This window comes from Paralichthys olivaceus, chromosome 12 (assembly GCF_024713975.1).
Source record: "Paralichthys olivaceus isolate ysfri-2021 chromosome 12, ASM2471397v2, whole genome shotgun sequence".
Lineage (NCBI taxonomy): Eukaryota > Metazoa > Chordata > Actinopteri > Pleuronectiformes > Paralichthyidae > Paralichthys > Paralichthys olivaceus.
In genome coordinates, this window is record NC_091104.1 from 1,406,912 (window position 1) to 1,432,409 (window position 25,498).

At 39.6% G+C, this 25,498-nt stretch overlaps 1 protein-coding gene across 2 annotated transcripts in view; it reads left to right on the top strand.

Moving 5' to 3' along the window:
• The window catches only part of dicer1 (dicer 1, ribonuclease type III), an 81,372-nt gene that overhangs the window by 44,318 nt on the left and 11,556 nt on the right, over positions 1-25,498 (top strand). The window contains exons 20-27 of one of the 2 annotated variants that reach the window (XM_020103070.2): positions 5,446-5,621; positions 8,247-8,994; positions 14,109-14,258; positions 15,231-15,863; positions 19,510-19,765; positions 20,622-20,890; positions 23,264-23,426; positions 23,596-23,671. In XM_020103070.2, the coding sequence (XP_019958629.1) occupies positions 5,446-5,621; positions 8,247-8,994; positions 14,109-14,258; positions 15,231-15,863; positions 19,510-19,765; positions 20,622-20,890; positions 23,264-23,426; positions 23,596-23,671 (2,471 nt within the window). The remainder of the gene's footprint in view (positions 1-5,445; positions 5,622-8,246; positions 8,995-14,108; positions 14,259-15,230; positions 15,864-19,509; positions 19,766-20,621; positions 20,891-23,263; positions 23,427-23,595; positions 23,672-25,498) is intronic. The other variant, XM_069536436.1, reaches the window with a different exon arrangement.

The window sequence follows — 25,498 nt, forward strand, 5'->3', positions numbered from 1 at the left end:
TATCTACAACACCATACGGACTAGTTCAAAAGAAGGTCAAATGGTTATGGTCACATGACCTTATGTTGTTATCAGGAATCCCCTAAGGTTATACATCTGGCACAAACATTCACTTCACTCAAGAATGACCTGATGAGTTTAATTTAAAGAAAATCTTTGTAATTTAAAGAACTTATTGTTACCAGTTGTTTTTGTGTCTAGGCACTGATTTACCTGTAATATGTTTTAATTTAGTGATTAGCCCAGTGAGAGAGGCTTCATATAAAAAAGGGCCACTTCAAAGTGTGTCTGTTTTTCATAGATCCAGTTTGGTCTAGTAAGATCATATTCGGTGTAGCTATTTCAAGCTGTAGGGCTAATGTTTTGGCTAAAAACATATAGTCCACGTTTAGAAGAGGGATGAGACACTACAAACTGCAATCAGAAGCTTCTTTACCTGGTTTCAATAGTAGGGTGACGGATACCTTAGTTAGAGTTCTGGGCAAGGCTCCCTGGTCCGACAGTCTTTTCTCAGTCTCTTGTGTTGAGAGTAGATTGTTATTCATCTGGACCATTTGCTGTCCAGTTCCCCAATACTTTCCATAAGTTGTTCCTGTTTTTTGAGTGTATTTGTGCTGCTGAATAGGATATCATCTCACCTCGGACTACTACCTTTAGTGTCTGTGAATGTGTTACTCTGAATGTGGTCAGAGTAATTTGTTATATGGAAAACAAAATGTATCATCCGTCAACAGGGTACAGTTAAGTCTCCAAAGGGACTGTGTTTTTTGAAGAGTTTGAATGAAAGATCAAGCAGCAATGGAGTGGGATCAGAAATTTCTGTAGCTGAGTATTCTGTATTTTTAAATGCCGAAAGACAATTAAATGTGCTGTGGCTACTGTATTTTGATACACTTACATAATTTGATATTTTATTGTAAAATACATTGTATATTACATGTATACATGTATCTTTGCCAATCCCAAAATGTTGCAATAGTAGGGCTGTATCACAAAAAGGGGAAGAAAAAGAAAATTAAATGAAAAAGGTTGATTGATTACAATTAGGGACTACACGATATTTTGAAAACCTATCGTTATCGCGATATCAATGTGTCCAATATACATATCTCAAAAGACAGCAACAACTGGGATAAATGGTTTTCCATATGCTATGCATTTACGCTCTGGATGTCAATTTAATTGTCTATATAGTTTGTTTAATGTGTCAGCCACAAATATTCCAAGATAAACAAAGCCAGAATTAGAGGTCTTAAATGGCAATTTGTTGAGTGGATACTCTTTGACATGTCTGTTAACAGCAAATCACTTTTGCTGATATTAAGTTTATATCCGGAAATCTTACTAAAGGAGTCTAGAACTGAGATGGCTGCTGGAATGGCGCGTGATAAATCAGACAAGGACAACAAAAGATAATCTGCGTTACGGGTGGCCTTTAACTCTACAACATTTCTAACTATGCCACATATATCAGGGTTGGACTGAAAAGCAATTGACAAAGGCTCCATTACTATAGCAAATAAAAGAGGGCTTAACGGGCAGCCTTGCCTAGTGGAGCTATATAACCAGAAGTATTCTGAATTAGTACTATTAGTCCTAACCAAGGCCTTCGGAGACACTTATAATAATTTAATATTGCTCCAAAGCCAAATTTCCCAAAAGTAAAAAATGTGTAATACCATTCCACCCTATCAAATGCATATTCAGTAGGGCTGTCAAAATTGCTGACATTCTAATATTCGTTCTAAAAAAAACACATATATTCGAACCATTCGAATATATGCGCAATGCGCATCATGTCAATAACAGGAGGACAAACTAATACGAGACATAACTACTTGTATAGGTATTTTTATTTCGGTTTTAACATAAAACATACCTACACATTACAAAATAAGTAAATGAACTAACCGTAAAACTTAGACCGTAAAAAAAGACAGCTCCATCGCTCGCCCCCCTCTCTCTATGCGCGATGCGCATACTGATTTAAATAAACAATCTGTTAATAACGGTCGGTAATAACCATAGACTGTAAAGGTAATAACTGCAGTGCACCCACTCGCAAAACAGCCGCTGGTGTTTTTTTTTCCGAAGTCGAATATTAATTTTCACAATCGAATATTCTTTTTTTTTTTTTATATTTGAATATATATTCGAATTTAGAATATTCGTTGACAGCCCTAATATTCAGTGTCCAGGGTTTTGAGGTTTTTTGAGTGACTAGTTGATGACTGGTTATACACCACATTAAATACCCTCCTGAGATTAAAAAAGGAATGTCTATTGTGAATAAACCCAATTTGGTCCAGATATTTAATCGAAAGAAGAATGTACTCTAAGCGTCGAGCTAGCAGCTTAGACAATTTTTTAAAATCTACCTTCAGCAAATTAATGGGGTGATATGAGCCGCATAATAATGGCTCTTTACCTTTTTTCAGGAGTAACGAAATAGATGCCTGGCTTATAGTTTGAGGGAGTACACCTGAATTAAAAGCCTCAATAAACATTTCAAACAAATACGAGGCAAGCTGTTTCAAAAACATTTTATAGAACTTGACCGAAAAGCTGTCCGGACCTGGGATTTTACTGCCTTGCAGTGATTTGGCTGCTGCCTCGAGTTTGAGTGCGGTGATAGGGCACGGGATTTAAATTTTTGTTGGTCCGCTAATACAAGAAAGTGGTCAGAAGTATATAACAACTTATTAAAATTCCTTAAATGTAACTTCTAATGGGCCCGATGTGACTCCTGAGCCTGTTTCTATTTGTGGGATTAACTGAGATGCAGATATTTGCAGCAACTGGACAATTTACTAGTCCTGTCTCCCTGCTCTGTCTGCAACAACATCCACTCCTTATAGGTGTCTGGTAATGTTGAGGTTGCATGAAAAGAGTCCAAGAGTGCTATATGTTGCGATAACTTAGCTAATTTCTTTCTGTTAAATTTCTTTTTATGTGCCATATACGAAATAATCTCCCCCCTTACACAAGACTTTATCGTTTCCCACGACACAGAAGTTGTTACAGCTGGAGTTTTATTCACCCGAAAGAAAAACTCTTGCCGCTTTGAAATATATTTAAGGAAATCCTCCTCTAGAAGTAAATGTGTGTTAAGATGCTACGGTGGCTGAGTATTAATATACTTCTGAAAGTAGATATTCATAGAGACTGAAGCGTGGTCTGATAAGACAATTGGATCATATTTACAACTATATACAGATGTAAGCAGCCTATTGTCAACCAAAAAGAAATCGATGCGAGTGAAAGTTTGGTGATCTTTTAACAGGATTGGAAGAACACCAAGGATCAACCACATTAAATTCGTCCATAAAGGCTTCAGTTATCTTGGCGGTTGATTATATAAAATAATTGTGTAGCTTATTTATGATTGTACGAGAACCTAAGGAGAGTAACAGCTCACACACACACACACACACTCACACACACACACACACTCACACACACACACACACACACACACACACACACACACACACACACACACACACACACACACACACACACACACTGACTGACTCCTCTGCTCTCTGTGTGTGTGTCTGTCTCTGTCACTCTCTCTATGCTCAAGTCATGGTTGTCTGCTGTTTCTGCTTCAAGTTGCTCATTATGCCACAGCCCCCTTGTATATGAGTGCAGAAAGTATAGTGGTATCTGAGAGTTGGTGAGTATCTAAAGAGAGTCTAACTGGTGCCCCTGCTCGAACTAATGCTCACAGCGCTATCAAACTGGAGCTTAAAGGAGTAAATACACGGTGGTTAACCAGAGACTGTTCTATTCTAATCACGCACACATAGAACTTTGTAATAACATGCTCAAATAATAATCATGTTCCTGGATAAACAGGGCAGTGCTTCCTCTTTAACACTCAAGTGAAGAAACTGCGTTGGCATCTTAAGTCTGTGTGTATACTGACAATCATAATTATTTAGCTAGTAATCAATGATGACAGATCATGAATCTGGATGGTTCCGGTTACTTTAACCCTGATGTCCTGGCTATGCATGTCACATTACATCTTGTGTTGTTTGTGGCAGATGAACTGTGTGCACTTTTTTTTCAATGTGTACATATGCCATAAGTTAAATTATATTAATTATAATTATATATTATATGCATATAATACATGCCTCAAACTCTAGATCACTTTTTGATTCCAAATGTAAGCCGAGATCTACCACCCCGATATCTTCCAAAAAACCCACTTAGGATGATGTATTATTTGATAATTATTAAATAATAATTACTGTATTACTACTGTATTTCCTGTAAATATAGTCCTGTGTAGTTAAAGAAAATACCAGCATTATACAGTATGAAACCATGCATTTTCCACGGTTGAAAATATTTCACAATAAAAGCCATTTTTAAACAAATTAATGCTAACCCTGAAACGGGTACAGGAAGTGTCACAAATGTTTGTGACATAAATTCAACAGATTTAATCAACAAATTAAAACTATAATGAAAGATCATTTTCACTGTCTATTCTGTTTTCAAAATAAAAGCACTTTCTATGTTTCTGTTGACCAAATCCATTCATTTGTTTTAAACAAGCCTTTTATTGTTATCACAAAAAAGGAAGATTCAAGTCTTCATACAGTAGCATCCTGGCATTAAGTTAATACAATAGATATACCAGTAGCCCCGCTGCAGAACTGCAGCAGACACAATGTCAGTGTGAACAGACAGTCGCGACACGTAGCAGATCCGCAGCACAACAGCAGCTATTGTGTCCCAAGCATTACCGGGATCGACAAAATTATCTTTTGAATCCAGCTAATTAATAGGAAACGCCACAGATACTGAGCCAAAACACATATTTTCTTGTAAATTATATGGAGTAACTGATAACACTGGTTTCATCACAAGTTTATTACCTGATGGGAAAATATCCACGCAATGGATATTTCAACAGTTTTTGCTGAGGGCTATAGCTGGGACAACTGGAAGTCCAAAGCTCCCTGGACCAGGTTTTTATTTAGGATGTGTCAGTACCTCTGAAAATACTTAACATGCTTTTTTGCAAACTACTGACGAGACTTCCATCTGCCATAAAGCCAGCTCGAGGAAGATCCCTGGTTTTTCAAATATGTAGCTCCTAGGAACCTTTTATGCATTTCATGTCTCTTAGCTGTGCAGGCAGCTCTTTCAACCTCAACCTTTGTTTTTTTTTTCTGTGAGTGTCAGCTGTTAGACGTTATACTTTTGGTCTGTTTCTTTCCAATACATCCGTTTAGAAACATCTCAGATGATCAACAGAAATGGGAGGAATCTGAGCTTAAGTTCTACTGTCATAGCAAAGTGTCTGAAAACATGTCAGTGTGCTATTTCAGTTTTTCCTTGTCTCTGTGATTGTCAACTTCACCAAAGAATTTAGATGAAGTTAGATTACCTTGTCCAATCTAACAGGAATGTTTTATCAATCAGATCCTGGTTCCAGAGCTGTGTGCCATCCACCCTATCCCTGCCTCCCTGTGGAGGAAAGCAGTGTGTCTGCCCAGCATCCTCTACCGCCTCCACTGCCTTCTGACTGCTGAGGAGCTCAGAGCCCAGACAGCCACTGAAGCTGGAGTGGGAGCCCAGAACCTCCCCCCTGACTTCAGGTCCCTGCTACATACACTGAACAATACTTGTTTCTTAAAGGGGCTGTGTTGAATTTCTTAAGCTCTCTTTGCAAAAATGGGATATAATTCTCATAACTAAGTAATTGTAACTGTGTAGTGACCCTTAGATAAAAACTGAGTCTTTTTGGCAGGTAGAGTGAGCCTTGTATATTATTAGATTTCTATATGAACCCCAGGTCTCTCTCACAGACATCACCATGCTGCATCGCCATATTGGACATATCGTACATACCGTTTAGAGGTGGCATCTCGCATTTGTATTCAAATGAAGCAGAATTAATTCAATAAATGAAGAAGAACTGCACCTGTAAAAAAAACGTAGAAGACGTCGCAGGACCAGGAGGTAGTTATTGAAAGCTTATAGGTGTACATGCTCCAAAAGTCATTAAGTTAAATGAAGGATAATGCTTATAGATTAACAACAGAAAAAACAAGGGAGCATGCAGAGGCGCAGTCAAAGAAGCGAGCACGTGACCAGGTGAAACGAAACGCGACATGACGTCAGAAATTAGGTTACACGCTGGTGTTTTCTCCTGGATCGAAAGCTCTGCTGAGAGGCTTTCAGACTGAAACTGAAGTCTGCAGTTTTCTGCTGAACAGGTAATGAACCATATTCATCGTAATCAAACTACTACAAAATTAATACAATAGCACAGCAGCATTCTTCAACACAACTTACCCTCAGCAATGCAAGACGTGAGGGAAAGAGGGCAGGAGCTATGGAAACCCAAGAAGTGCAGAAGGGGCAAAGTGCAAAAAGATAATTTCCAGGAGAACCATGAAAACATGAGCGGCTGGTCAATAGGGTGCGATAGAGTAGGCAAGCAATCTTGTTTTGTTCATAATTCAGTCAGATGCCACCACAATCCACGATCATGATTCATGATGTGGCAACAGCCACAATCCTGGATCGGCATTGATACAGCATAAGGATTCTGGTGAACAAGTCAGTAACCTGTATTAATGAGACATAAATGTGAGGAAGAGTGAGAGGAGGAAAGAAAAGCTTGATGTGATAGCTGAAGGCTCTTGCTCCAACTCTGTATTTTTTGGGCATTCTTATCGCATTTAATGGGTCGGAAAGGGTACGCTTGTGAAAGGGGGATAGATAGAGAGAGAGAGTAGGGAAATACATGCATATATGGCCGTGGGTCGAACCCGGGACTCTGCAGGTTGAGGCCTTGCCTCATTGGGGCAGCCCCTCCTACTCTGCTTCTGGTGAATTAAGGGATGAAAACATGCTACACGCCACCTCTGTTGCCCTTCTCTCCATCCTGGAAGAGGGATCACTCAAATGCTGCTCTCTGAAGTTTTTTGTTTTTTTCCCTGTTAAAATGTTTACCTTTTTTGATATTTTTTTCCTTATTCTTGCTGAGAGTGAAGGGCAGAAGATGGTGCACCTTGTTTAACCCTATGAAAAAAATTGAAAATTGTGAATATGGGGGTATACAAGAAAATGCATTTGATTGACAAGACTGACCACATGAGACAAATGGGGAATTTTCATATATTTTATTGGATTAAATGGTAATTCTCATTTTAAATGATACAATATATAATAATACGTGTGTTTTCAAAAAATGTGCTGTTCTCTATCACTGAAGGATCTAAATGATTAACTCTTTCAGGTTTTGTGGCTACTTGGGGTTAATTGATACATGATCTCCTAATGACTTGTAATAGTAATAGTAATAATACATTTTATTTATAGAGAACCTTTCATACATAAAATGCAGCTTTTAGTGCTTTACAATAAAATTAAAGACATGCAGTAAGATAGATCAATAAGAATATGTTAGCAATGAAACAAAGACTTAAAATGAAAGCATAAAACTAGTAAAAGGTATAAAATGAACTATAAAATACAGACAATGGTGTTAAAAGATTTATAAAATTAATTAAAAACAAGATCGTAGAAATAGGTCTTGAGTTGTTTCTTAAAACTATCAAAAGAGGTAACTTGTCTGATGTGTGGTAGGAGTTTTTTCCAAACCGTTGATGCATAACAACAAAAAGCTGCTTCCCCAAAGTTTTTGTATTTCATTTTTGGGGTATTTAGCAAGCCCGTGGTAGAAGACCCGAGGGAACAGCTAGGAACAGTGGATAGCCACTTACTTGGCTGTAGTGAAATACATATTTCTCAATGTGATACATTTTCACAGGACTTAAATTCTTTGAAAAAATAAGATATACACAAACATATCACATAATATAATTTTTACTTTAATTATCATATTTGTTGGTTGAACAATGTTTGGTAAGTGTTAAATGGTCTGTATTTACATAGTGCTTTTCTAGTCTTGATGACCACTCAAAGCACTTAGCATTACAGTTTTGCCTTTCACCCATTCACACACACATTCATTTAGTGAATCTATGTGCACACTTTCTCTGTCACACATTACTCATACACTGCCGGCACAGCCTGTATCGTTCTTTGTCAAATGGGATAAATCACAAACTTAGGCAACTCAGCCTAAATGTCCATTACATGTTCTACAAATTTAGTAGGGTATTTTCTGGTTGGATGTTACAGATGACAAATGTCAATTATTTTCATACTTTGGTGGCACTAAACAATCAAAATCTGTTTGTATATTGCAGGTATCCAAACCTGGACTTTGGCTGGAAGAGATCAATAGACAGCAAAACATTTATCGCCTGTCCTGAGTCCTGTGGTGAGGATAGCATGGGACACTGTAAGCACCAACAGACAACAACCCTTGACCCCAGTTGCCTAACACAACCCAATAGTTACCACTTTTCTCTGCCTGAGCAGGAGGCTCTTACAGCCCCTGAGTCTGAAGACACCACCTGTACCCGCAACCTAATTAATGGAACTGCCTTTGTTACGCACTGTGACAACAGCAGTCACCAAGACAAGCACCTTTACCAACATGACAACTGCCAATGCTCACAGCCTAGCTTTCTTGGGCTGCCGAGCCCTGAATCGATACAAACAGCTACCTCAGTTCCTGTGCAGCCCTCACACAGCTTGAAGAAGTCCTGCCCCCCGCCCCACAGACCTGGGAGGATTTCAGACAACACAAATAAAGCTACCTCAGTCTGCAGCCGATTAACCACGGCTTCCAACACTCCCACAGCACCTTCTCCTCACCATGTCTCTGACTCCCAGCACAGAGTCCAGACAGGAGTCTCCCCCAAAAGTCTCGGGCCCAACCCTGGCCTCATCCTGCAGGCTTTGACACTGTCAAACGCAAGTGATGGCTTCAACCTGGAGCGGTTAGAGATGCTGGGTGACTCCTTCCTTAAGCATGCCATTACCACATACCTGTTCTGTACCTATCCAGATGCTCACGAGGGACGACTCAGTTACATGCGCAGCAAGAAGGTGAGACTTTGTGACTAATAATTGCAGCAATCATGATAGAAATTATAATTGCAATCATGGGCCATTCTAGGGTAAAAAACAACAACAATTTGTAGATTTTAATGAAAAACTTCACTAGGATTACTTTATGTTCAATTTATGCTAGATCCCTTTCACATAAATCTCACAGACTGGACCTTTAAGGTTTTTGAAATATTTCCGAAAATATGTAATTATTTTAGTTCTATTAAATAATTTCAGTTGGTGATTACATAGGTGGACATAAAACAATTCCCACAGACTGTGGAGAGACTTTTATAAGTGATTGAAACATTACATTCATTAAGTTTGGTACTGGTAAAGACAGATACTTTATTGATCCTCAGAGGCAAATTAAATTGTCATCGAAGGCAAGTATATCAAAACACAATAAAACAAAAGGTAAAATACACATGCGCAGTCCAAATACACACTTAAAATATGACAGATTGAATAAAGTGCGAAGGAAGTCATGATACTGGTGTGCGAAGAATGGTGGAGATAACACACTGATGAAATGATGATAATGTTAATATCAGTGTTAATAGCAATGATAATAATGATGAAAATAATAATAATATTAATAAACATGAATAACAATAATGTACATAGTACATACTAATAATAATGTACAGAGAAAGCATTGCAATGATAGTTATCATGATAGTAATAGCTCAGCATAATTATAGTAATGGCAATTATAAAACAGCAATAGTGTAGTAATCAAGTGTTTATGACAAGCATGCAAGAGGTATATATGTATATATACATACACACAAGCATAATACATGGATGTAATATATAATATCAATATTGTGCATCAGATCATATATCACATGATATACTAGATGTATTCTAGATTTTTCAGTGCAGAGGATAAGAAGTAGAAAGAGCAGATAAGCAGAAAGTCTAGTGCAGGTTATAATAAACGATTCAGTTTAGTCCAGTTCAGTGACCACAGATCTGGCTGAGACAGATTATTTATCTTGATAGTCCCAGGCAGGAACGATTTCCTGTATCATTCCTTTGAACAGCAGGATTGAATGAGTCTGTTGCTGAAGTTGATATTAAGTATGTCCACTGTTTGATGAGGGGGGTAAGCAGCATTCTCTATGATTGCTAGCAGTTTTGCCAGCATTCTCTCTTCAGCTTGGAGGGAGGTATTCCCAACCACCTTCGGGGGTATTTTTTGATTTTTCTCTCCACTCCTTCCAGACTGGTCATAGGAACCTCATACACTGTCAGAAGCCACTTGAGTCTCGTCAGAAGTCCTGATTTATCGATCCTCCTTAGCCACTCCTCTGTCTGCTTTTCAGTGCTGGCAATGTTGTTCCTGTCAGTGAGTCATCAAACCACTTTCCGAGGCATTTGATTTGATTCTCCTCTCTCTCTATATATATATATATCTGTTCTCAGTCATGTATGAGGTCATCCTTTTAACCAGAACTGAAAAGAAGATTTGCCTTTTAAACATAGAAGGGAGATTGTTCTGAATTGGCTAATGTTTGAGGAGTTCTCTTCCCTCGGCACAAAACAGCCCTCTGCCTTCTTCCAGCATGATGGAATGGTGCCCTTTTTCCAGATCCTCTGGAACAGCTTCGAAGGAGCATCAGGCTTTTCTTATATACCTTGTAGGGTAAACTGCTTGGGCCAGGGCAGATAGTTCTGGTCTTCTTTAGCACCTCTTGGACTTTCTTCCAGGGTGGTTCGATAATGTTGAGCTTTTCTCCAGGTATTTCTGCTCTACTGATGTTTTTGTTGGCATCTAGGGCTTGGTTTCCATATGTCATTGTGGGTCTCCCTCATGACCTCTCTACATCTTCTCTGGGGCTGTTTAGTCTCTCGGATTTTGCTTCACCCAGCAGTGTTCTGGTGAACCTGAAAGGGTCGCTCATCTTGGGCCATTTATTCCGTTCTCTTGCAGGGTGGGCTTGGCTCTCTGGGGTGGTATCGGGTGGGTCCCTCCTGAGGATTTGAGGTGACACAGCTGCTGAGAGTTCTCCAGTTCTGTGGGGTGCTTCCTACATTGAGTTCTCCTGCGTCTCACCAGGTGCTACCACAGTGCGCTGCACCTGTGACATCTCTTTTCCACACTTGGTCCTGGCTTACTGTATTTTTAGGGCTTTTGTGTTTATACAGATCTTTTTGCAGTGACACTTTACTTCCAATACCTCCCTAGTTAATGTTGTTTGGGTGAGCTGTCTCTTTGTCCGTTTCCTGGCCGTTACCGTTGTTTCCATCCTGTTGAGTCTCATCTTTCCCCCCTCTCAGGAGACTCTGGGAGTGTTGTGTATTATTACTTTCCATAGCTTGGTTAGTGCCCTCTTGCGAGTGCTGTGCATGAGGTTGCTGGCCTCCCTTCGCATCTTTTTTAGAGGTCATCTATATATAGTATGAAGTAGTATAGATAGTATAGATAATTTGAGGTGATAGAAGTAAATAACAGAAACATAAGTTACTGAGCCTGAGTACTGATACCAAATATAAATTGAGATTTAAAGATTAAAAACTGAAACTATACAAAGTATTGCTTTAGACTAACAGACTGTAATAATGGTACAACACATGTAAGTGTATTTTTATAAATGTGAAAACAGTGCAAGAATAAAACTTCAAAATGTAAAACTAGACATTTGCAAAATATCAAATCAAATAAAGATAAACAGCCAGTAATTATGACAGTCCAGCAGCCTAATAGCATGATTAATGCATTTAATCACTCACTGTCATTTGGCAATATATATTTCTGAGTTGTACAGTTCTAAGGTCTGGGGGATAAAAGACCTCCTCAGTCGCTCAGTCAAGGAGGGCTGAGACAGCAGTCTGCCAACTTTTTCCTCTTCCTAGGCATTGTGCTGTAAAGGGGGTGGTCAGTATTGTCCATAATGTCCAGCAGTCCTTCTTTCTGCCACTGATTTGAGGGATTCTAGCTCTTTGCCCACCACCAAGCATTCTCACCAGTCTGTTAATCTTGGTAGCATCTCTCTTCTTCATGCTGCCCCCCCAAGCACACCACAGCATAAAAGAGGGAACTCGCAACGACTGGTAAAATATCAGCAGTAATTTCCTGCAGATGTTGAAGGACAAGGAAATGTACCCAGCTCTGCTTCTTTCTTTGGAGGGTGTCTGTTTGCCGACCAGTTCAGTCCATCATCCAGCTGCAATCACTGACCACCTTAACATCAGCCCCCTCAGTGGAGACTTGCTGTAGGTGTGGCCTGGTCCTCTGGAAGTCAACAACCATTTGTTGGGTCTTGGAGGTGTTCAACTTGGAAGTGTTCAACAGTAGATGGTTCGACCTGCACCATTTCACAAAGTTTTCCACGATACTCCTTCCTGTCTGCCCCTGATATACCCCACAATCGCAGTGTCATCTGAGAACTTCTGAATGTGGCATGACTCAGAGTGGTGACGGAACTAAAGTGAATAGGGGAGAGGGTGAACAAGACAGGAGAGAGCACAGTCCCTCACGGTTCACCAGTGCCACCGACCACAGGCTCAGCGATATAATCCTTCAGTTTGACATATTGTGGTTTCCCTTTGAGGTTGTCAGTAATCCAGGTTATTAGTTGTGTGTCCACCCTTATCTCTGTGTCTCTCAGTAGGAGGGGCTGGATGGTATTGAAGGTGCTAGAAAAATAAAAAAAAACATAATCCTCACAGCACTGCTCCCTTTGTCCAGGTAAGAGTAAGCCATGTAGCAGAAAGAGGATGGTGTCTTTCACACCCACTTTCTCCTGGTAGGCAAACTGCAGTGGTTCAAGTTCGTGGCGAACCTGATGTCAAAGTTGATGGAGCAAAAGCCACTCAAAGATCTTCATAATGTATGATGTCAGAGCCATTGGTGTGAAGTCATTCAGCTCACTTGGGTGTCTTCTTTGGGACTGGGATGTTGCACAATGCCTTCCACATCGCAGGCTCAGATTGAAAACATGTTGAAGGAGCTCCCCCAGTTCAGCAGCACAGGCCATGAGCATTCTTGGACACACCTAGTCTTGGCCAGCTGCCTTGCTGGGACGGAGCCTTCTCAGCTCTCCTCTGACTTGGTCTACAGTGATGGTGGGGGTGGGAGGTTGCATTGTTCATGATGGCAGCTTGGATGAGGGATAGATCTGTGGCTGATGAAGGAAGGAAGGAGGACAGGTAACAACACACAACTTAACATGACAAATGAACATTCATTATTTATACAAAACCATCATAATCACAAGACAAAGGACTGAAAATACTGGATTTAAGTAACACAAAAGGAAACTGTCAAGTGACATTTGAGAAGCTGTTTTTACTTCTATTTGTACTTTTGAGTCTTGCTGCACATCACCACATGTCAACCAAATGATCGATACTTTTTAAAAAAGGAGTAAGATCTTTCTTAATAGCCTTAATATCATTAATTCAGCCTGTCCTGACTTTACTTGCTCTCACAGACACATACAAAAACACTCATTCACACACACAAAAGGTGTCATGTGAAACATCTGCAAACTCAGACTGGGTAAAAACTTTGATAATGTATGGAGATGAGATGCCGCCCTGTTTGTCTCAATTCGGTTGGCAGTGCAAATGGTAGAGATACAGAGAGGAGCATTAAATTACTAACAGAATTGGTAAAAATGGTAAAAAAATAACTTTATCGTCCATAATGAATGCTGTAAATGGAATAGTTGATCACTATATCAGCGATTACTATATATGGTTTCCACTGTATATTTCTATGTAGACACTGAAATTATAGTCTGTGGGTGGCAGGCTGCACCCCTCTGTCAGTGAACATTGTGATGGCTGTCAACCCTCTTTAACAGACATTGTCCTTCAGCCGAACCCTAGTTTCAATTACTTTTCAGAAAGCAAGCAAGCTATTATTCAAGGTAAAATATTAATGCTGTTTTCAGACATGGCCTGTGGGTAAAATTCTTAGAATTTGCCCCTCATAGAACAAAAAAGTGCTGTTAATAGATGCACTGTATGAATGGGTGAGACTAGAAAAGCGCCATATAGATATAAAAATAAAAAAAAAAGATATAGGAGCACATTGTGTTATTAATGATAAGTGTGTAAAGTTTTTAAATGGTCTCTTCGGTCTGTCTGTTATCCAGGTGAGCAACTGTAACCTGTATCGTCTGGGGAGGAAGAAGGGGCTTCCAAGCAGGATGGTGGTGTCCATTTTTGATCCCCCTGTAAATTGGCTGCCTCCTGGCTATGTGGTCAATCAAGACAAATGCAGCACTGACAAACAGGATTTAGAGGTTGGTAAACTTCCTGCTAAATGCTTTTTCTTACTGAGCTTCTTTATTCACTATGTTCATCTCCTCTTCTTGTCTCTGCTGTGTGACTTAATTTGTAGAAGCTGAGATTGTACATTTGTTGAATAAGTAAATGGTTCTTCACCTTAATTAATAATTGGTATGCATAAGAGTAGGCCTTAAATAGATAGTTCTCCCAAAAATGAAAATTCACTCATTATCTACTCACCATTATGCTGATGGAGGGGTGGGTGAAGTGTTTGAGTCCACAAAACACTTTTGGAGTTTCAGGGGTAAACAGCATTGCAGCCAAATCCAATACAATTGAAGTAACTGGGGCACCACTTCTTCAATGTAAAAAACAAAACAAACAACAGAAATGAAACATAAAAAGCTACTGTGGGGTCATCCAAGTGTCTGTAAGCCCCGGCATTCGAATTCAACTCAAAACGGCTTCATTTACACCATGTTTTTGTCATAAATGTCTTCCTCAGGCATTTTATGTTGTGGATATCTTTCAACCTGACTCATAGTTATCTCTAGTGCTTCCATTAAAATGCTCCATAAAAAACCCTGCTACAAGCACAGACAAAATTAATGTTGCTCCATTTATAACACCCCAGAGACTTGAATATTGAAGTTGTACTTGTTCAAGAGCTGCACATAAATGAGTAAAAGATCTAAGCATAATTGTAGATTATAAATGACAGGTACTTTCTGTCTATTCTACAGGAAGTAAAAGTACTCATACCAACCAGTTTTTCTTATTGTAACAACCATTACCACAAATACATAGTAGCTTGCCTCTTGAGTCATGGGTGGTTTGGCCATAGGATTGCTAAGACTTGTTGAAACAAGGTAATCTGGTTGAGTTTCAGTCATCATGAAAGACAACTTATGTTGTTTTCTTTACAGGGATATAGTTTTCTTTTTACTCTATCTCTGCTTTTCTTTCTGTTTGTGGCAATTATCCAGGCCAAAGAAGAGCTTCTGGTCAATGGGCAATCTGGGAATGACTATGATGAGAATGATGAGGAGGGTGAGGAAATGGTTGACGAAGGTGAGGTAATGCTGAAGGATGAACCAAATGAGGGCAACATGGAAGATGATCTGGAGTACTACAAGGAACACATTAAATTCATTGATAATATGTTGCTGGGCTCTGGTGCATTTGCAAAGAAGATCTCTTTGAGTGTTTTCCCTCCATCTCCCACCGTGGCCTCGGCTTCCTCACCCGTAGTGGAGTCTCCATATGAATGGAAGGCCCCCAAGAAGCCCCTTCATACCTCCTCAACCCACTACCCCTCTGAGCCGGCAGCCAGTGGGACCTTAGCCGAAGAGTTTGACTACAGTTCGTGGGATGCCATGTGCTACTTGGACCCCAGCAAGGCCGGAGACGAGGATGACTTTGTGGTGGGTTTTTGGAATCCATCAGAGGAGAACTGTGGAGTTGAGCTTGGCAAGCAGTCAATCTCCTACGATCTGCACACAGAGCAGTGTATCGCAGACAAGAGCATTGCTGACTGTGTGGAGGCTTTGCTTGGCTGCTACCTAACCAGCTGTGGAGAAAGAGCTGCCCAGATGTTCCTCTGCTCATTGGGCCTCAAGGTGAGCTATGGCATAGCACACTGTTACGTCTCAATGAATAGTCCCAGCTGCTGCTTAAACACCAGCTGTGAGATATTGAGATGCTTAAATTATGAAACAGCATTAAAAAAAGTAATGGTCTAGATTTGTGGGGCTTTGTTTGTGGTGCTCCTATTCAATGAAAATTTGTCCACAAACAAAAAAGATTTTAAATGTTAGTTGGAGCCACAGTAAAGTTAGAAAATTGGCCCCATGCAACAACTGTTAGTATAAACAGATTTGCTCTTATGTTGCGCATACATGTGATTTAGAAGAACTTGTCGCATTCACCAAATTTCTTGTATTTAGAATACAGGCATTTCATTTACAACTGATCCTGACCTGTCATTGGTGGCAAGAGAAATGAGAACGCTGTTCAAATCAAGTTTTTCAATAATGGATCTTATATTTCATTAGTTTGAAGCATGTACCTGCTAAATGTCCAAGAGAGCACACTACTCCTTTGTGCTGCAATAACGTCAGGATGCACACACAAATGGATGATCACTATTTTCTCCAGGCGATGAATGCTGTTATGCTTCAACTCATTTCCTCATGGCACCTCAGGTGAACTTGCAGAAAAGTGGAGCTAACAGTTGGTGTTGTCAAGGTTAGATGTTTTTGCCTTGACACAGCTGGTGGCTGCTCTACACGTCAGTAAAATCATCGTCATGTAAAATTATTTTAACATGCTGTATATTATATAATAATTCAGTAGATGGTGTTCCATTGACTGCTCCAGCAGAAAACATGCAACCTGTTGTTGCACATAATTTGTCATCCAGTGTCACCAGTGACATAGACTTGACCATGACCTCCTCCCTCTAGTCATTGATCACCTTGCTGTGTTGCTGTGATGTTTTTTTAATCCATTACATGTTTGACACAGCATTTGCAGCGTACACAGCGTTTCTTTACTCCTTCTCTTAATTCCTCTTCTGACACTGTTGAAAAGTCAGAGTTTCCTCCCAGGATCTCTGGAAGCATGACTTCAATATCCCATAAAGTTTTTCCCTTTACTCTTTGATGTCTAACTTGAGACTACACCTATATACATATACATATATACATATATAATATATATATAATATTATATATATATTTATATATATATAAACTGCTCAAAAAAATTGTGTTCCTTTAATTTTTTTGAGCAGTGTATATACACACACATACATATATATATAAATACCAGAGGTTGCGCTAGACTTTTTCATTGTCTGTCATTTTGACTGACAGGGTCATAAAAATCCCATCATACTCTATTTTTACCGGTCACTTTAATTTTTTAAATGATAATAATGACATATTCAATAGCATTTAATTTTAATTCATTTTTAATTAATATTCAGTCCAAACAAGCTGAACAAATAATCCACACCGTGGATACCAACTTCCTGCAGAAGAATATGTAACTTTTTCTCCGCAGTAACAAAAACAACTGACTGTGTGGGCCTAGTAGCTAATATGAACAATGAACAATGAATAATGAAATATGAACAGTTCACCTGTGGTCTAAACGCACAGTCTCACACCTTCCTCCTGGTCCACATGGACTTGAATCGCGTGCCCACTTGCGTGTAATCAAATGTCTCAAGTGGGACTGCTGCAGAGGCTATTGTCATGAGGTTTTGGACTTTTTCCTCGGACAGACGACCTCTCATGGCCGTTTTGATGTTGCTCTGAATCCGCACTCTGCTGCCACACTGGAAACTGGAATTACAAGCCTATTCAGCCAAAGTTTTGAAATCAGGGAACATTTCTCCAAGTGAAGTGATCAGAAGTCTGCAAGACTCTGAACGAGGGGTTTCCTGATCCTGCAAGCACCCGCTTCAGCGGTAGGAAATCCAGCAACATGCGCTCCTTCTGCACCAGTGGATCAGCTGCACCGGTCTGTGACCCGCGCTCCAAAGCCTCCTGTCCATAGCTCTTTAACCTGTGTCAGCTCCACCCGGATAGCGAGATGTATTGAGTACGGTGTCCAGGTCAGAGATGATGCTCAGATGCTCCGATGGGAATCTTTTTTTAATTAATTTGGTCACCTCCGCAGCGTACTCTGTGCGTAAACATGAAAATGTCTGCGCGTCTACATGTGTCAGTGTGACGCCAAAGAACCTTCAATCTGTCAAAATGACGGATGGCCCTCAGATTTTTCTGCCACCGTTTTAAAAGAATGGTCAATGACGGAAAACATTCGTATAAGGTGACCCTTGATACATACACAAGTACTCAAATGCCTGGCTGCAACAGTTGAAACTGAGAAAACTGCTACCAATGCCCTGCCCTCCAAAATATTGAGCAGAGTTCCAAGGACACCTTTTGTCCGAGAAAGGGGAGCAGGGACAGAGAGGGCCTATTATATTATTAGGTTGTGTGTCGTTTCAAGAAGTTGCTGTTTTAAAATATGATTCTATGATAATTTCTTTATTTTTTATTCAATGCAGTGTAACTAACATTGAAACCCGCTAAAGTGACAGCACTGATTAATTTACAGTTTAGAGAGATGCAGAGTGTGGGTGTTGGTGACAAAGAAGTAGGATATTACTTAAATTTTACTTACCCAAATGCGATGAGGTGCTGGCTTGGTTGAGGAGGATGACTGAACCAATAAATAACCAATAAGCAGCAATTTACATGTCTTAACAATTCCCTTGGAATCTGAGATTTTGACATTTTTTGTAACGGTTCTTGATGCCCAACACTACTGACCAAGAGTGGTCAGTTGGAGCAAGCCCATGACTGGGAACTGCTGGTGGATGTAGGTCAATGGCTTACAGTCCTATACTGTGTGTACACTGGTTCAACACCCTGAGGGCTGGCTAAGAGGGCTTCATTAACAACTGTCTTCAGGTATGTACGGACAAGCCCTGCACCAGACGGACTGCAGAATGCTGCAGACGTTATCTCTGGATCAGGAGGAAAAATAACAACTGGGCTCCAAGATGTTAGAGACATAATCCCAGGTCTGATCAGGCTGTGGAGTACTTGTCTCAGAAGGTATATTCTAATTAAAAGGCAGAAACACCTGTTAATACAAGGGTACACACTAAGGTCCACAACTGTCGACTGCGACAACATGAGGAAAGGAAGTCACTGCACCTGGCAAATTGATCCAGCGCATAACCCCCAACTCCATCTCACCCTCCCCAATATGAAAGAGAACCTGTGGAAACTTTCAGTTGTAATAAAAACTCATAAGGTTTAATTTCTCCAGTTAAGACGACAGTTAAAAAACATGGTGGCCAGAGAGGACCCCCCCCCCCCCCCATATAAATATAAAGTTTGTAAATATAAAGGTCCCATTTTATAGTAAAGAAAACAACAATTCATACAATTTAGATGAAACACACCAGTGAAAACATCACTAGGATTATTTTATATAAAATTTCTGCCAAAGATCCCTTTCACCTAAATCTTACACACTGGACCTTTAACCCCTTATTTCATGTCTTTATGGTAAGCTTGGATGACCATCACCTGACTCCAGCTCTGTATGTACTTCACAGACATGAGCCATGTCAATGTTTTCATCTCACCTTTTGAAAGACTATGATTAAGCCTATTTACTAAATGTTGTATTATTCATGTTCCAAGAGTATCTGCATGACTGATTCTTTTATTACTACAGGTGTTACCGTTGGAGAGAGGGAGCCTCACAGGAGCTCTGGAGCAAAGCTGTCAGACAACAACAATTGACCTGTGTTATGGCTGGTTAAAGATCCCACCCCGCTGCATGCTGGCTCATCCAGACGCAGAGCAAACTCTAAACCACCTCATATCCGGCTTTGAAAACTTTGAAAGAAAGATCAACTATACCTTTCAGAATAAGGCTTACCTCCTGCAAGCCTTTACCCATGCTTCTTACCATTACAACACCATTACAGGTTAGAATTCACCATACAGTATCCAGACTCTGCTTTTTGGTGCAAAAAGAATGATTTGTTATTTGTAATAACAATTTGTAGAATAAATCTGCATGAGAAATTCAATGTTTAATTAAATCGTACAAATATCTATATTTGTAAAAATGTCTATGCAGAAAATATGCACTTTTCATTAATTTATGAATGTATCTTAACAAGTTAACAAAATCTTATTGACCCTAATTTGAGACCATAGTTTATCAACAGAATCAGCAACTTAATGTATTTAAGAAAGTCAACTTTAAAACTTTGAATGAGACGATTTGCATTAAAATTGGTTTTCCGTTTAAGATATGGAGTTATTTTTATTCAAGAGCATGATAATCACTTATTCATTGTATGTTGGGATTTTGTAAAGCCCTGGCCTCTCTCACATGTAAATGAGTTTGTCTGCAGTCAAATATACTGTCATTTGCACTCATATGCTTCAGTTGTCAATAGCAACTATAACCCAAGCAATACAGAATTTTAAATTTTGATTCAAAAACAATTTGCTTTTGTGAACAATATAGTGCAATGTTTTTTTATTCTTTTGTTCACAGGTTTTATTCAGTCATTTTTAGCAAATCCAAATCTTTGATCCTTGAAATCCTAAAATTGAATTTCTACTGCCAATTTATTTTATATAGGTTGATTTATTCCTAATAAACATTGAAATTATTTTTTAACATCACATAATCTCAATATGTTTCAATATGTCGCTATTTTGAGCTGAGATTTATGTTACAGGTTGTGATCCTGCAGCGGCATTTGCTTCTGAAGTTTTAAATAAAGAAGACACAACTTTCTCACACACTTTCTTATTCCTTCTCTTCAGATTGTTACCAGCGGCTTGAGTTTCTTGGTGATGCAATTTTAGACTACCTCATAACAAAGCACCTTTATGAAGACCCACGGCAGCACTCTCCTGGTGTGCTGACTGACTTGCGCTCAGCACTCGTTAACAACACCATCTTTGCCTCTCTGGCTGTCAAGTACGACTACCACAAGTACTTCAAGGCCATCTCACCTGAGCTTTTCCAGGTCATTGACGACTTTGTGCAGTTTCAGCTGGAGAAAAATGAGATGCAAGGCATGGACTCTGAGGTGAGTTGTTTCTACCAAGAGCACAACTAGCATGCTGAACAACAAAGCTCTGTACTTTGAAACCTAATCTCTGCTGTTGTAGTTGTTTTCCCCAGTAAAAATTGTCTCCACCAAAAAAAAAAGATCTGCCCAAATAACAAAGCTCTTTTATGCTTCAATGAAATTGTTTCACTGTCTTCTGTTCTTAAGAGAAAAAGCAGTTGGATTTATTTTGCAGAAATGTGGTACCAATCCACAGTCAGTTTTCAGTACTTAACCTGGCTTTCCAAAAGGTTTCAAAGAGCAACCCCAAATCCTGTTTTTAGCATGACCACATCCCCTAACAGTCTACATCTGATGTAAAAAGGCTTCAGCCACGTTAACACCTAATTCTGATGATGATCCATTGCTGTCGTTATTAATATTGGAAGATGGAAGATTTAGGATTGTGTTAATGTTGGTATTTATGAACAAGTTGAAGTCTGGGGGTTATCGTAGGTGTAAGATTACATTCAGTTTCCCCCTTGAGCGATCAATAAACCCTTACAAACATGTAAAGTGGCCAATAATGACTTGACTTTCTGTTGTGACTTAATTTTTTTCCCAGATAATGAAGAAGGCAGTAACATGGGGCCTTATGCAAGAAGTGTTTGGATGAACACATTTGTGATTCACACATTTCCTCATATTTTACATTTTTTTTACAGAAAATAGTGCACAGTTAGTGTTCTTAAGGTTAGGGTTAGAAACCCTCTAAGAAACCTAAAAGAGAGCCACATATGACGGACAGAAGTGCAATAGATGCAGCGTGTAGCTAAACACATCAACAAAATAAAAAAATTGATTAGAAGCTGTGCCATTTAAAGTATTTATACATAAGAAAATGCCTGATAGAGACGAAGGGAGCAGAAATGACAATTGAAATGGAGGAGTTATTTCCAATAATAGAATACCGGTATGTTAGTAAGCGGATTTTACAAGTTGATAACAAAATTCTAAGACATCACGGTACTCTTTTTTTAAATGTATTTATTTATTTAAATTTAGTGACCTGCTCTACCTTTGCAAGTTGATGTTGGTCACCGTCACTGGTCAGAGGTTCTTGGGACCCATTCAGTGCTGAGGGTGTGCTTTTTGTTTGTTTGGTTCTCTCTGGCGTTTCAGACTAATATTTAAACAATGCGATAGAGATGAGCAGACACACTCATGCTCCTGCAGACAGCAGAGCAGTTCTCCCTCTTAAGATTGTGACACAATAGTGTGTTTTAACTTCGTTGTTTGCAGAAGAAGTGACGCAATGTTTATCCCGGATCATGGGTGTGAGTTCAGCGGGTTATTGTGGAGATCGTTCCCGTGTGTGGTTGACTCAAAAGGAGCAGAATCACTTGTTGACTGGCCCCTGGGCCATGTAACCTTTTTTCACCCCAAAGCACAACAAGGTCAATGTAGACAAAGGAATGCAAGTTTATTTATATAGCACATTTCAGACACAACAGATATTCAAAATGCTCTACATAAACATACAAGATGCATAGAACAAAACATTTTAAAAAGAGAAAAAACAACTCTGACACTATTGAAACAACACGAATAACAAGCTGGTGGGGGTTTTAACAACCTGTTTAATGTAACGACCTTCAAAATGTTTAAAACATGAACCTTCCCACTGCTCAGTTTGAACTGAAGAAGCACTTTGGATGATGGGTATTTGCCTATGTACACCTGTACAACTCCTACCATACCATCACCTGGACGACTGAGAATCTTCACACACCATGAATAAAAAGAATGATGTGGAGAAACACATGCATCATATATATGTTACTGCAGGAAGATTCATTACAATTTTACCTTTTAAGTTTAATATTTTCTTCATGCACCTTAATTTGGAGCATCCAACATTACAACTATATGCTGTATCTAGAGGACAACAGTAATGTTTAAAACAGCAAAGTCACTGTTTAGTTAATTTGTCACTGGAAACAAATCTAACATGTCAGTAGAGTGTTTAGAGAGACAGAACACAGTGTCAGTACTTTCTCCTGTCCTCAATTCTATTCTTTCTGCTGCTTTTTATCAGACTATGGACAGCTTTTGATTTAGCTTCTCCATAATAATTAACTATTGTTGTATATAAAGCATGTTACCTGCAGACAGTTTCAACTATCGCTTTTCTACATATTTGGTGGCTTAATATAGTACTTAATTAGCTTTTTATGGTTACTGCCAAAAATTGAATGAACATAGTTGTTGTCAACTCAAGTTTACTTCACTTCCTTTAGTGTGTCCTCCACAGTCTTCAGCTCTTATCAGTGTGTGTTTCAGGGGGTGGGGTGGGGTAGAAAAGCATATGTTTTTATATCATCTAACTGCTTTGTGTTCTTTTCTTACTAGCTGCGACGCTCTGAGGAAGACGAGGAGAAGGAGGAGGACATTGAGGTTCCTAAGGCTATGGGGGATATCTTTGAGTCACTGGCTGGAGCAATTTATATGGATAGCAGGATGTCATTGGAGATGGTTTGGCAAGTGTATTATCCAATGATGAGGCCACTTATAGGTGAGGAAGAGAGAAAGCACATCTATTTTTTATTTTTCTGTCATGAGTGTTGACCGGTTCATGTTGACTATTTGCATGCAAGAGGATAATTTACAGTTAGATAGATATGTTGAAAAATGTAATGTTGATGAGGCTCTTATCTCAACCCTCCACCCCCTTATCACTTCAGAGAAATTCTCTGCCAATGTGCCACGCTCTCCAGTGAGGGAGCTCCTGGAGATGGAACCAGAAACTGCCAAGTTCAGGTAGATCAGCACTGTGTGTGTGTGTGTGTGTCTTTTTGAGGGTTAAGACTAGGTGTGTGTGCACTTTTACAGATATCTTTATGAGGTAAGGTATCAAGTTCTGATGGTTAAGGTTAGGCTAAGGTGTTAGGGAATGCATTATGCTGTGTTGTGTGTGCGGGCAGGGCCGCTGACAGGTTTGGCTGGGCCCGGGACAAAATTCTCTCAATGCCCCCCCCAAAAAAAAAAAACCCACACACCTCTACTTTCTCAGTCCCTACCCTACCCTTAAATGACAGAAATTAAAAAAAATACTCATTACTCAACAAACAATTTATTTGAACATTTTAACATTAACTTTGTGTGCAACTATTTAGGTGCGAAATGCCATGCGCCGGACTTTTGTGGTGGCAAAGTCATCAATGAGGTCATTGAAATCCAGCTTCTTTGCAAGCTTGTGTTCTATGGAAAGCATTGCCAGCCCGTTGAGCCTCTCCTGTGACATCTTTGAGCGCAAGTAGTTTTTTATAAGCTTCAATTTGCTGAAAGCTCGCTCACCTCCAGCCACAGTCACAGGCATGGACAGGAAGATCCTGAGCAAAATGCAGAGGTCCCCATAAATGCTCCTGAATCACTGTGTCTTTCTCTCTCTCTCCCTTCACTCTCCTCCCCTTCTCTCTCACTGGTAGCCTGTTCTTCCTCTCTCTCATCCTCTTTGGTAGCCTGTTCTTCCTCTCTCTCATACTGTTTGGTAGCCTGTTCTTCTTCTCTCTCATCCTCTCCAGCCTCTCCTATAAAGGTGAAAATATTTCGATAAAAAGGGCTATATCTAAATTAACAGGGGTCAAAATGAACCATTTAAAAAAATAACAAATTGAAAACCCCTTAATTTGACGATTTAACACAGAAAAGAATAGACTGATCAACTTGGCTAACTCTATCCCAAAGACTACAAAAGTTTAAAAATCTAAGGTTTTTTTTTTTGTTCCCAAAATTGTCAAACGCTGAAGCAGAACCACAGAATTCGCTTGTGCAGCTCCCAAACACATGACGTCGGGATGACAAGCCCATTTATTACGGATAAACCAAAAGGATTATTTACAACTTTATTTGGATAGGCTATGGATATGGACTGAGTGAAGTTATGGCTTTCAGAATCATACCACAATAAAACTCACGCTATTGTATTCACTTAGAGCTCATTAACTGCACATTTCATCGACCATTTTTCACTTGACCAAGGGGAATCATGTCAAGGGTACTTTTATTTATCACCAGACCCGCGTGTATGTCCACTGAACTTCCAGAGAATGTTTGGGGAACAAGGCGGAGCCCATTCATCTGGCGAGTTTCAAGTTAACGGCAATCAGAAACTAAGTTGCAGGCTACCCCAAAACGTCACGTTTATAACCCATTCGTTACATCCAACTCTATCTAAATGGCAATTCCACATGTTGCCACTGACTTATTTTAAACCATAAGCCGCGTTACACTGGCTGTAATTCAGCTGACTGGGAATTATTCTCAAATCAATTCAGCCTGATTGGAGTGCGCAGCGCGTGCCTGCCTGAAACATTTGATTTGGACATGGGCCTATTTGCGGGGTAATGTGCATATTCTAAGATTCAATTATATATAGGCGTATGAAACACAGTGTAATAAAGCCGTTGTGGTTATCAAATTATTCAATGCCCCCTGTCGGTCTGATATTGATCTCCTTGTGACTTTCTCATGTGGTGCTGCACTAATATGTTTGACACGCCGCCTGTGCCTGTGTTACTTGACGACGGGGCTGGAAAAAGTTGGCCGTGTCTTACCTGGCTGTGCTGCACAGCTGCCTTTACTGGT